This window comes from Perissodus microlepis, chromosome 4, assembly GCF_051167445.1.
Source record: "Perissodus microlepis isolate ML-2025 ecotype Zambia chromosome 4, ASM5116744v1, whole genome shotgun sequence".
Lineage (NCBI taxonomy): Eukaryota > Metazoa > Chordata > Actinopteri > Cichliformes > Cichlidae > Perissodus > Perissodus microlepis.
The window spans coordinates 3,836,353-3,848,527 of NC_140464.1; the positions used below are offsets into that span (position 1 = coordinate 3,836,353).

The 12,175-nt window shown below is 40.5% G+C and overlaps 1 protein-coding gene across 4 annotated transcripts in view; it reads right to left on the reverse strand.

The window, feature by feature from the left end:
* Window positions 1–5,284, reverse strand: part of shisa6a (shisa family member 6a) — an 87,619-nt gene extending 82,335 nt beyond the window's left edge. For 3 of the 4 annotated variants that reach the window (XM_084925125.1, XM_084925123.1, XM_084925124.1), the window contains exons 1-2: window positions 5,026–5,284; window positions 3,650–4,588 (exon numbers count right to left, since the gene is read on the reverse strand). In XM_084925125.1, coding sequence (XP_084781251.1) covers window positions 3,650–4,218 — 569 coding nt within the window. In that variant the 5' untranslated portion in view covers window positions 4,219–4,588; window positions 5,026–5,284. The remainder of the gene's footprint in view (window positions 1–3,649; window positions 4,589–5,025) is intronic. The other variant, XM_084925122.1, reaches the window with a different exon arrangement.
* Window positions 5,285–12,175: the final 6,891 nt, after the last annotated feature.

The window sequence follows — 12,175 nt, forward strand, 5'->3', positions numbered from 1 at the left end:
CCGCTCCCTAACCCTAGATGTGGTCTTCCGTGTCCTGGTGGATGTGAAGAGGGAAGTCAAACCAACCGCCCTGCACCGCGCTGCCCCAAACGCTCACAAGCACCAAATGTGTAACTAGCATAAATTGCATCTTGTTTTTTGTTTTTTTTCTGAGAAAAGCGATCAATAAAACTTTAGCTCTCACTCACATTTCTTGTGTTTCGGTGAAGGTCACAGACCAAACAGCAAAGGTCTGCCAACAGCTCAATATTCTGCTCACATTCCTCCCTCAGTCACAGAGGTAGGAGTCTAAATCACTTTGGAGAAGCACCGGAAATTAAGAGAGATGCTCACACTTTTCAGGAGCAGGCCCTTGCCAAATATAAAGCTAATCCCATGTTCCACTACTTCTTCGTGGTCACGGCTGTCAGCATGAATGTCTGCTGCCAGCCTCTGAGGTCTATTCCAGCAGACATCATTACAACAGCTCTATGTGCCAAATGGTTGGTGAAAATAAATAAATCATAAAAAGAGGGAAAATGCTACTGAGCACCCAGCAGGACGTGCCTCCTCGTTTAATTGTCCTCTCTCTAAACTCTCGACACCAGCCCTCATATTGAAGTGGTGACATTAAGCAGATCCACTTGAAAGTACACCCCATGGCTAGGATGGAAAAGCAGTACGAAGGCATAAATCTAAATGTTGCTTCACTTTTCAGAGTACAGACTAAAAAAATCTGCATCGTGATATTTGTTGTTATTTTTGTGTCCATTACAAACAAAACACTATATTATAAAGTCCATATGGATATTAAAAGCTTGCTGTGCCAGCTTTTGAAAGGAGAAAGCCAACACTCTAGCTTAAATTGAATCTATAATTGATTTGCTGAAAAGGTTTCTTTGTGTTGTTTGTCAGAGCTTGAATTTGGACATTTTCTATCAAGAACTTGTTACTGTGTTTCTCTAAGAAAGAGAGCTGAGTAATCTCCCTCGACATTTTCAAATCAGCAGGCAACAAAGCTTCATGACCCGAGCATAACAATGCGCAGTTATCATTAAGTCAACTTCTGGGCTCTGGAGAGAAACAAGACATCCTCTACTGCTCTGTCCAGAGTCAACTATGGATAATAGGAGGTGACTCCAGAGACTATTGAACAACAGCAGTGACTAACTGACTATAATTTTTCTTTAATTGTGGGTGGAAAATGCAATTTTAGTCAAACCTACGCCTAATTAAACACTATCCTTAATTATCCTTTTAATACCTGCTTCAGTGACGACGGAATATCCATCAGACATGGAAGCAATCAGCTACGTGCAAAATGTCTATCAAACAGTAAAACAGACAGTGGTTTTCCAGTTTACCTTTTCTGCAGGAATGCAGACGGAGATGCATCTAAAAATATTTTTTTAATCTCAAGGTGGAAACCAAAATTCAAAACAACACAAGAAATTCTATCTAACCACACACCACACGAACAATAAAAGAACCCCTACTGTAGAAATTTACTCTATAACAGCATGAGCTGATATACTACGATACCATAAAAGTCATTCCTGTGGATGAAAGCAACCTATAAAGACTTCTGTAACATTATGGCATCACAGTTACAGTCACCACACTCTGCTAAATCTTCAGAACAGTCCACCATCAGATCCTCTGTTACCTAAAATGTTTCAGCCATGAGCAAAGTAGGCCACGTGGTCTTTTGCTGGTATCTGAGGAACTGAACAAGTTTATTTCTTTTATCTTTAATGTCAGCACAATGCATGTCAAAACTGTGAAGCCAAATAACAAGGACATAACTATTCGATCGTTTGGTGTTTTTCCATGATGACTTTTGTGCTACCATTTGGCATAAAGTTGCTTCTAAAATGTTTCCTATCATCATCATTATTATTATCACATTATAGTTCATTGTAAAATAATAGTTCAGAAAGGCAGAATAGGCGTAATTTTTTCCATTCGAAGTATCATTCAGTCTGTGTCAGGTGACATGCGATCTGTGCGCTGCCATTTCACAGACCTCTTCCAGAAAGATGGGGTGGCCACAGTGGCTCACTTCCATTTAAAGCTACAGACAGTGAAAGAGCCATATTTGAAACCACAGCTGTACACATTTGGTAGCAAACATGAACAACTAGTGTGGCATTTTGAGCTATCGTGCCAAAGAGGATGATTAAAATTTAGATTTACTTTATCTGTAATCCCTTTGTTATTAAAGATAAGAAAGATAAAGTTTTCAGTCGCTTTAGGGTTCTATGGATGGATGGATAGACAGACAGTGACAACACTTGAAGTGAGAAATAAGCTCCCAATGATCTTGCATCTGGCCTTTGATTTGCATAAAGTACCAAAGTTCTCAGTTTTATTCAAATAGGGAGTAGGGTCCTGCATGTTTTATCACTTAGAATGCAATGCAAAGCCTCCAGACTGCACTGCACAGAAAATAAATGAGAAATTTGGAAATGATATATCCTGCTGAAATGAACCACAGTCTGAAATTTTCCACAGTTATCTGGCTATTTCTGGGCTGCAGACAATACAGTCCTGAAAGATCAGTTATTCTTTGTAATTTATTAAGAGTCTAACTGCAATACTCCAAGCTTTCAAATTGACAGTCATAAATTTTTCAAATTATAAGAAACTGCAAGATTTTACACCCAGGTAAAAGCTTTCTATACAACAGCACACCATTTGCAGTGTTTAGCACAGCAGACTTTCAAATGCACAACGGTGCCCATAATTTGGTCAGCAGAATTATTTTTAGGCAACAAAAAATGCCTTGAAGCTGAAAAAATAGACAAAGAGGTCTGATTCAGGACATAAGGATGGAAACAGAAGTCATTTGCATGGAAAATATCTTATAATTGACTTTCTGATGATGATGATGATGATGTGTGTGTGGGGGGGGCAAACATTGCCTTTGGCCTGTTCCACACATCATACAGCAATTTGTTCAGCTTGTGACTGAAATGGCTACAGGATGTGTTTTTATGTGGCTTTAATATTCACTGAGCAATTCAGTGACCACTACTGGTGCCTCGAGGACTTAAAAAAAATGTCATTGCAGAAGAGACCACTCCCATCACGATGAACGTGATCACTTATAATGGTTTTCAGTGGCATTTGCTTTATTCCCTGGAGGTTTGACGGACATAAAATACCACCACCCGCCTTCAAGGATTGCCAGAGAATGGGATGTGTGTCCTGTAAAGGTATCTATGATTTTTTTTAAAGCAAATCTCTGGGGAAAAGAGTAATGGTACATGTTAAAAGGTCATGGAGTAGACTGAACCCATGATACTGAAGGTGTAAGTTATGTGCGTTACTGTAGATTAGTTGATTCCCCATGAGAGCAACTATATAGATTGGGTTTTAAATCTATTGGAAGGAATTGACTGCAAAAAATCTGATTGTGAGCTGAAGTCTGTGTCAATCTGCAAAAAAGGCTTCCCCATCTGATCATTTGATAAACTGTAGTTTTAAGAATTAGTCTTAATTACTCTGACACATGAAAACAGGTTCAGATTTATATGAGTAAACGGCACTGAAAGAGTCCAGACAGGAACACAAGTGTAAAACTGAAATTACATAAAGGACATCTTTTAAAATTTATAATTTCCCAGATTGGATTGTGACAACATTAAAAAAGAAAAAAAGATCTCACCTGTGCACGTTCATTTCCTGAGGGGGCTTCGTGGCTTTATCGTAGGCAACTTTTGCAGAAATCCCAATGGCAATGATGAGCGCAATGACCCCGCAGGTGATGTACACTGTGGTGTTGGTCTGGTCCAGCGCGGGGTCGTACGTGTCACCTGTTGGCGCCGGTGACGGGGGCTGGGTTTTGATCCAGTCCGGGGTGATGTAGTTGTTGCAGCTGTTCTGCTCCAGCCGCTTACCCCGGTCCGCGCAGCAGAAGCGCAGAAAGCAGCTGCCGCAGCAGAAGCGGTGATCGGTATTGTTGCAGGCGAACGCGTTGTCGAACTGACCGCTAACGTCGTAGTAGCCCTTACAGGTGTCGTGCTGGAACGCGACGAGCGGCGGAGCCTGGACCTGGGTGATCTTCCCCGGGACGGCGGCGGCTCCGGGGACCGCGGTGGTGCTGCCGTTGACCTCCTTCACCTTTGGGATCCTCCTCAGCGGGGTTTTGTTCTTTTTGTTGGCGGTGGCGGCGCACAGGACATTCAGAGGGTCTAAGTAAACCAAAAGAAGCAGAAGGTGCTTTATCCCCATCATTTGATGACGCGCTGGTGTTTGTTTGCTGGCCCCCACTCTCTTCTCTTTCTTCACTGAATATCACTCTTCCACTTCTTACCGGGTGGAGCTTCTTGCGGGTTTCTTCACCGCGGGTACTCCTGTCTGCGCCGAGCTCTTGATCACGGACTTTAACTGGCAGATTTTGCACTCATCGGACACGCAATGCATCTTCACACGTCGTGGTCATCCAATAAAGAGCGTGTTTTTCTTCTAAAGTTGGGTCTGACCAAAGGTCTGGATTTATATCTGGACACAGATACCCGATAAATACACAGAGTCCTTCAGGGGAATCTGTCTTTGCTTTGCCACGAGCTGTTGGTCTCGAGTATGATCGGGGCTCTTAGTTACACTGTGGAGAAGAGAGGGGTTATCCATGAGAAACTTTGTCAATACAGACAGAGATAAAGCTGCGACAACCGGACCGTCTTTAAACGCGCGATCACTTTCAGCACCGTGGACAGCGCCCAAGTTTCCCTTTGGTTTGCTGGAGCGCTTCAGCACCCGGAAAGTAAAAAAAACACCGACCCGTTTCTATATTCATATAATTCAAAACACCAATATCGGCTACTTTGGTTAAAAAAAGAACCAATTCTTAATCTTGACTTGCACGGAGATCCCAAATATGCCGCTGCGTTGCGTTGTGTCGCCTCATCTGTTTCCATTTTATGCGCAAACTTTATTTCTTCCGACTTCCTGACCTGTAAAGTAACTTCTGCTCGTTTCTAAAGAGAGATAAATGGTAAATGGTCTGATTTAAAGAGAGAGAAGAAGAACATGAGGACTTACCAGGTTAACAGTGGCCGGTAACAGGGTTGTCTCAGCCACTGCCACTGAATCAAAGAGCCTCGGCAAGACAAGAGGCAAGACCTCTCTCTCCTCTCCGGCCCGCCTCCTTCCATCGCTCTTTCTCTCTCTCTCTCTCTCTCTCTCTCTCGCTCTCTGTCTTCCCCACCCACGTCACCGATACAGGTACTTCACTTAATTATCAATCATCTCTGCTCCCCTCTCCTTTGGTCATATGCCTGCAGGCTGCACTCGATAAGTCGCGAGGTGGAAAAAACACAAAGATAACAGTGTATTAGAAGTTGTCTGCAGAGGCGAGGCGCTGCTGTTGGTGTATATTCACGCATCAGTGCGCACACAAGCTGTGCGCGCGCGTGTGCGCGCGCGCGTGTCTATGCAAACATGCCCCAGCTGGTTTACTTTAGAATTATAAATCAAAGCCCATCCAAGTGGAGGGGGAGGTGAGACGGATTTGGGCGCTGCAGAAATATCTTGAAGCGGGGAGGAAGTTTTAATTTGACGTTCAGAGTAAAAGCTGAATTTAGGGAAAGGACTACTTTAAGAAAGGTTAATATTAAGCACATACATATGAGAGTATTTCAGAAATCCTGCTTTTGCAATCAGATTACTCATCCCTTCACTTTAATGTCAACATCTGACTGACATATTTGAATATTCTGTACACTGATGGGAAACAAATGACTTTAAGATTACATTTTCTCAGTTCACTGCAGCTCCCAGAAAATATTTTCTACAAATGCTGACTTGATTTTCAGGATATGCTTCACAGATCTGACAATTTAAAGTCAAACTTGAGAATGTTTTACTAAATATGGCTTTTGGGAATCATGCTTTGGGCTGCTATTTAATTTCAGTGTTAAAGATTTTCCTAAAATCATTTTCCCATTGAAGTCATTTACTTTATTTCAAATTTCTGGCGATACCAATGTTAAGTGATCTTTTGTGTATTTGTCTTGATGACTCTAAGCTCAGTGTTTTCTACACTACTATCAAAAAAATGTAACTTCTCACTTACTGATAATTTCACGTTTACATCATATGATACTTGGTAACTACTTATTGTTAGGGAACGATTATGTTCTAGGTCATAACACCTGATCGTGTGCTGCTTTCTGTGTTTCCAGAGTGCCAATTTTGTCCCCTTATAAAGGTGATGACACCTGAATCCTGTCACAGCCAGGATGGCCAGTGTGTTGTGGAGTGGACCCAAAAGCAGACACAGGAAAGAAAACAAAGTATAACAAAAAGCGCACCGTTTATTTAGGCTGATGGTAAAAACAAAAACAAAGGCAAAGACGAACTGAGGAAAAGACTAAATGATAACCTAAACTGAGAACAGCTAGAATGAGACAAGAAAAGTATGACATTAACATGAACCTGAAAAGAAGCATGAAAAATGGAGACTTGTGGATAGGGATGGGTACCGATATCCGGTGCCATTATGGCAAAGTCTGGCTGTACTTCACAGCAAAAGATGCAAACTCAGCAGCCTGCTACAAGTGCTTTAAGGTGATTCTGTGCAAAGGAGGTAACTCCTCGAATCTGATGAAACACCTGGCGACGTATAGCATTTTGTTAAAGCCGAGAAATGCGCCGTATTTGATAGCTTGCTGCAAGACCTCACATCGAGCACATCTTCTGCGGGTGTGGTGCATGTTATCTGACCCGGAGTTAGCAACATCCCCCAAAAACCTGAAGAGGAGAGTCCTGGCCCCTAGCCCTGCCAGTGTAGCAGAAATGATGAGGATGATGATGATGGCAGCAGCCGTTCTTCTCTGCGTGAGTAGCTTAATGTTGGTCGTGTGTAATTTACGTTGAGTAGGCTAACCACGTTATTACATTGATGCATGTAAGGTGAACTAGCAAACACCGTCGTAGTTACATGCGGCTGTCTTCTTGTTTGATGGCAGATGCTCCCTTCACCCTGGCCAAAAAGGCTAAAATGACCAAAGAAAAAGTGGAAAACAGCTAAACATGAGAGGTTTTTGGACAAAGTTTGTGTTTTTTTCCTTTGATTAAGCACTGCTTCCAGCCAAGAGTGATGCCATAAATCCCCTATAGCTGCAGAAAAGGCTAACATTGTTATCTTTTTACAAAAAAACAGCTGAACATGAGAGGTTTTTGGACCAATTTTGTGTTCTCCATTCTTTAAGCACCGGCACCGTTTCAAAAGTACCGGTTTGGTACTGGTATCAGATAAAACCTAAAAGATACCCATCCCTACTTGTGGAAACACAAATAATCCATAGACATGAGGCGAGATAAGCAGATAACCTGACAATGAACAGAGGGAGACAGAGGACTTAAATATACAGAAGGGTAATGAGGGAAGTGGAAACATCTGGGGAAACACAGCTGATACAAATCAACATGACGCCACAGGAGAAGCAAAACTAAACACACTGAACATGGAACACAAGATTCTTCAAAATAAAACAGGAAACGGGACATAGACAACAAGAGCTTGACAACATGTAACACAGGAGACACACGACAAACTGGGGAGACACAGAACACAAGGAGAGACACATGAGAGCAGACAAAGACTCAAAACTAAAATGACCTTGATGACAGCATGGACTAGACTAAACCTTAACAAAAAAAAAGATGGTCATTTTTGCTTAAAAAGGTCACTAAATCAGAAGTATCAGTGAAAGTCATATTGAGCTGGACCATACAGTGTCTCAGTAAGACCCACACTGCATCTGATTTCATCTAGTTTCAAAACACCAACATCGCCTCAGTTTCACGATAAGAGTACGGCTACTGTCACAGAGTTTGTGTCCATCTTCTTTATGTAGTCAGTGAATTGTACATATACTACATCTCCCGATAGCAGGGTTTTATTACAAACATATTGCAAACATTTTTTATGAACAGATCACTCAAAAGGAGAAATATCAGGAGTGGGACATAGTTAATAGAATTATTTTTTTTTAAACTTAGCCTTTCCCATTTTCTCAAAGGTTTAATCGTTTTAAAATATGTGCTTTATTCTGGCCAAATCTGACAGAGCAGATGGTGAGCATTACCACATTAAAACATCCAGACAGGTAATTTGACAGCAAAAGGAAACCGTATCAAATTGACTTTCAAATACTTTGCTGTCATTGCATGAAGTCTGCTGTCCTCATTCACTCAGTTATTATCCTGCATGTCAAAGCTCATCCATCTGGTGTGCAGGCTAAAACTACTGCCAAGATTTATTTGTTTTAGCCAGCTCTAGTGCCATTTGATCAAGGTGAATGCTGTTTGACCAAGGTCTGCTGTTATTACTTTTACAGCAATTCTATTTTTCACATAGCAAGGTGATGATATTTATGGGGTCCTCTGCAACATTTAATGCACCTAAGTTATAAAACTGATATCACTGGTGCATTCTTGTAGTATTATTAATGTTAAATCCACAACAAAAGTTGTTACCATTTATTTTATGTGTGAGTGAATTACTGTCAGCCATAGTGGAATTATTACATGTGAATCTTAGGGTGACAGATTTCATTTTCAGGATAGGGAGATTAGATTTGATATTTTAGGACAAATAACATTTTTTTGTGGGTTTTTGTTGTTTTTAAATGTAAAACAGTTTTTGTTTTCATGAACTGCACCATCTCATAACATTAGAATATTGTGACAAGCAATACTTTTTGTGTATCCTATATTCAGTACACACCATTTCATGCTTTTTTGGTTTAATTTTGATGATTAGAAAGTACACCCTTTTGTCACTTCTAAAGTTTTACATATCAGGACTTCAAAAATCATCTGGTCCTTCGCAGATCTTAGGATTAGGTGTGATATATTACACTGTGTTTTTATTTATCTTTAAAAAAACAAAACAAAACAAAAAATGAGCAACAATCAAAAGCAGAATGTAAAAACACTAAGCAGACATATACAGCTTCTGTGAGAACAAAGAGGGTAAGAAGCAGCCAGGTGCTGCACTTGATTATGGGCAAGTGTGAAGTTTGGGCAGTTTGCTAGTCGGAAGCATTTAGGTGTGTTTTAACAACGTGCCAAAGAGGAAATACATCAGCAATAATAGAGAAGGAATTGTTGCTGCCCATCAATCCGGGAAAGGTATTAAGGCAATTTTCAAACAACTTGAAATCCATCACTCTACAGTCAGAAAGACTGAAAATTCAAGAATTCAAGTGTCATACACTACATGCCTCAGCTGACATGTTAAATGTTAAAGTTCATCACAATTAGGAAAAGACTGAACCAGTATAGTTTGTTTGGAAGGGAACCAAAAGATTTCTTTAACAATGCAGATGTTTGGTCATGATGAATATGAGCACAAACACCTCCTACCAACTGTGAGCATAGTGGTGGAGGCGTATTGACTTGGACGTGGGCACCTTACAATCACCGAGTTGTCCATGAGCTCCACTGTATAACAAAGTGATCTTTCAGTGAAAAGCTTGGCAAAACTGATCATATAACATGACAGCAATCCCAAGCACATCGCCAAATCTGCAAAAGAAGGGCTGAAAAAGAAAGGAATCAAAGTGTTTCAAAGTCCCAACCAGAGTCCAGGCTTCAGCCTGACGGGCATTAAAAGAGCTACCTGCAAACCTCAATGAATTGAAGCAACACTAAAGAAGAATGGAGATTACATCAAGTTATTGCTTTGGAGACTCATACTACAAGATACCCAATCAGAGCATCTTCTTAGTTCTCCCAGACACTGCTTCTGAAATTTTATCATGAGCTGTGAGTTTGTTATTTTGAGTTATTTCCCCAGCCAGCAGTATTCCTTAGTGTCAAGTTGCTGTATGAGTATTTTGACTTAGTGTTTTGTCACTGCTTGTTTTACTTTGTGTCTCTTGTGTCTTGTCTCAAGTTTTATCTTCTGTCTGTCATTTTCCCTGATTGTCTCGTTTTCCCAGATGCGGTCGCTTACCTGATTATCCGGTGTGTGTATAAATAGTGCTGTTTTCCCTTTGTCGGGATGTCTGTTATCCTGCTGAGGTGTTTTCCTTCTAAGTTATTTTGGATTTTGTGCTTCATGATATGGACTTTGTTTTAGACTCTGTCCATTAGCCTAAATAAATAGATCATTCATTCTGCTTCCTGTTTCAAGCACTTGGGTTCTGGTCCTAAAAAGCCTAGTTTTTGTTCACCTCAATAAAGCTCAGGTTTTATTTACTCAATTTAAAGACCCAGTAGATCATTTTATTATGTCTTTTACCTTTTTATTGTACCATGGCTGTATCTCACAAATCCCATATCTCAAATTATTCAAATACTTCCCATGATCATTCAAAAATAATATTTCTGAGCTTCTGAACATCTTCCATTACCATGAAGCCTTCGGCTTGTCTACAGTTTTGCATTCGACATTTCTCACCTTATTTTTGATAGTAGAGTCTCTGTGGGGTTCAGGTCAGTTGAATTAGCACAGTATGATCAGCAAACAATCTGGTGGTAGTTTTGGCACTGTGGAAAAAGAACTCAGTGTCGTCAGATGGTCCTATGAAGTGCTCTAAAGTTTCCTGGTAGATGTGGCATTGGCTTTGCACATGGACACAGTTGTTCAACCACCACCAACACCAGAAGATGACGTGACATCCCAAATCATCACAGACTGCTGAAACGTTAAACACTAAACTCTTCCTTCAGACACTGAGCAGCTGTTCAGTTCTGTTTCTTCTTAGTTCAATTAAGATGGTTCTGTTGTTGTCTCTGGTTCATGATTGCCACTTCTTTCTGAAAATGGATGGATGCTGTTGCTCTTGATGCTCTGATACCCGCCTCAGTCCTCTCTTTGTGAAGCTGTCCGCACTCTTGAATCGACTTTGCTTAACAGTCCTGTCAAAGTTGCTGATGTCCTATATGCTGGTGTGCTTTTTCCTGCTTGTGCACCACATTTTTCCCCTTCTAGTCAATTTTTCCATTAATATGCTTCGGTACAGCACACTGTGAACAGCCAGACTTTTCAGCAATGACCTGTGGCTTAGCCTCTTTGTGGTGTCGATCATCTTCATCCAGACAGCTGTCAGGTGAGCTGACAACCCCATGGTTATGTTTGTGTGTACTGACACAGACTAAGAGGTACTGATACCGTCTGAACAGTAACTTACTCAAACAAGATATATCTGATTGTCATAATCTATAAGCTATAATTATCAAAATTATTATTTTTTAAAGTCTTGAAATATTTGACTTTATATATCATGAATATTGTTTAAAAATTAAGATATAAAAATCACAAAACAAAATATTTGAGCTGTAATTGTATGTAAAATTTGGAGGCAGCTGACTTGTGAAGAAGTGAAGAAGCGCCTGAAACCTGCATTCTCTCTGCTGGCCAGCAGAGGGCAGCTACCCTGAGAGCAAAAAGAAGTATACGTTTATAGAAGTCTGTGGGAAAAATGGCTCCACTGTTCACTTCGGTAAACATTTCCCCGATGTGTTTCTGGTCTCAGTTTCTACTTTAAAGTCTTCTTTGAAGCAACATGATGTTTATTTTGTAAACTAGCATCCCCTTCAGAGTAAATTAGATGATTATGCAGGGAACACATTAGCATTTGGCTGCTACCAGGCCAAAAAAATGAAGCCAAAAATCAGTTGTCCCTCTAGTGGCCACCTGAGTCTGGGTCCAAAAGCGAGTCACATCGGTGAACTCCCATGTTAAAAGTTTCCACTTGAGCTCTAAAATCAACATTTTACAGTCGAGTACAAATGGTTTCATAAATCACCTGATTTATATTTTTTAATTTTTCTATTTAAAGTTTAATGATATTGTTGAAATTTAATTCTCAGGGCAGTGCCTATCATTTTCACAATTATTACAGCCAATAAATATAACTACAGTAACCTCTTATAAATGTAGCAGCTCGACTGTGTCTTTTGCTAAGATACCTGAGCAGATATTAAAACCTGCACACGTTGCACCGTGTTAGTGGTGGTGTTTAATTCCGTGCCCCTACTTGACTTGTCAGTTGTCTAAAGCACTTTATCCCACACCGCTAACTCCAAGTTCCAGATAAAAGAATAAAAAAAGAGAGAAGAAGAAGTTAATTGCCCACCCATCCTTTACATCATTCAAGTGATCTAACCATGCAGGCCTTTGATATATGGTATGATCAACTCTGCAGTGCCCCTGACAGCACTGTACAGATAATAT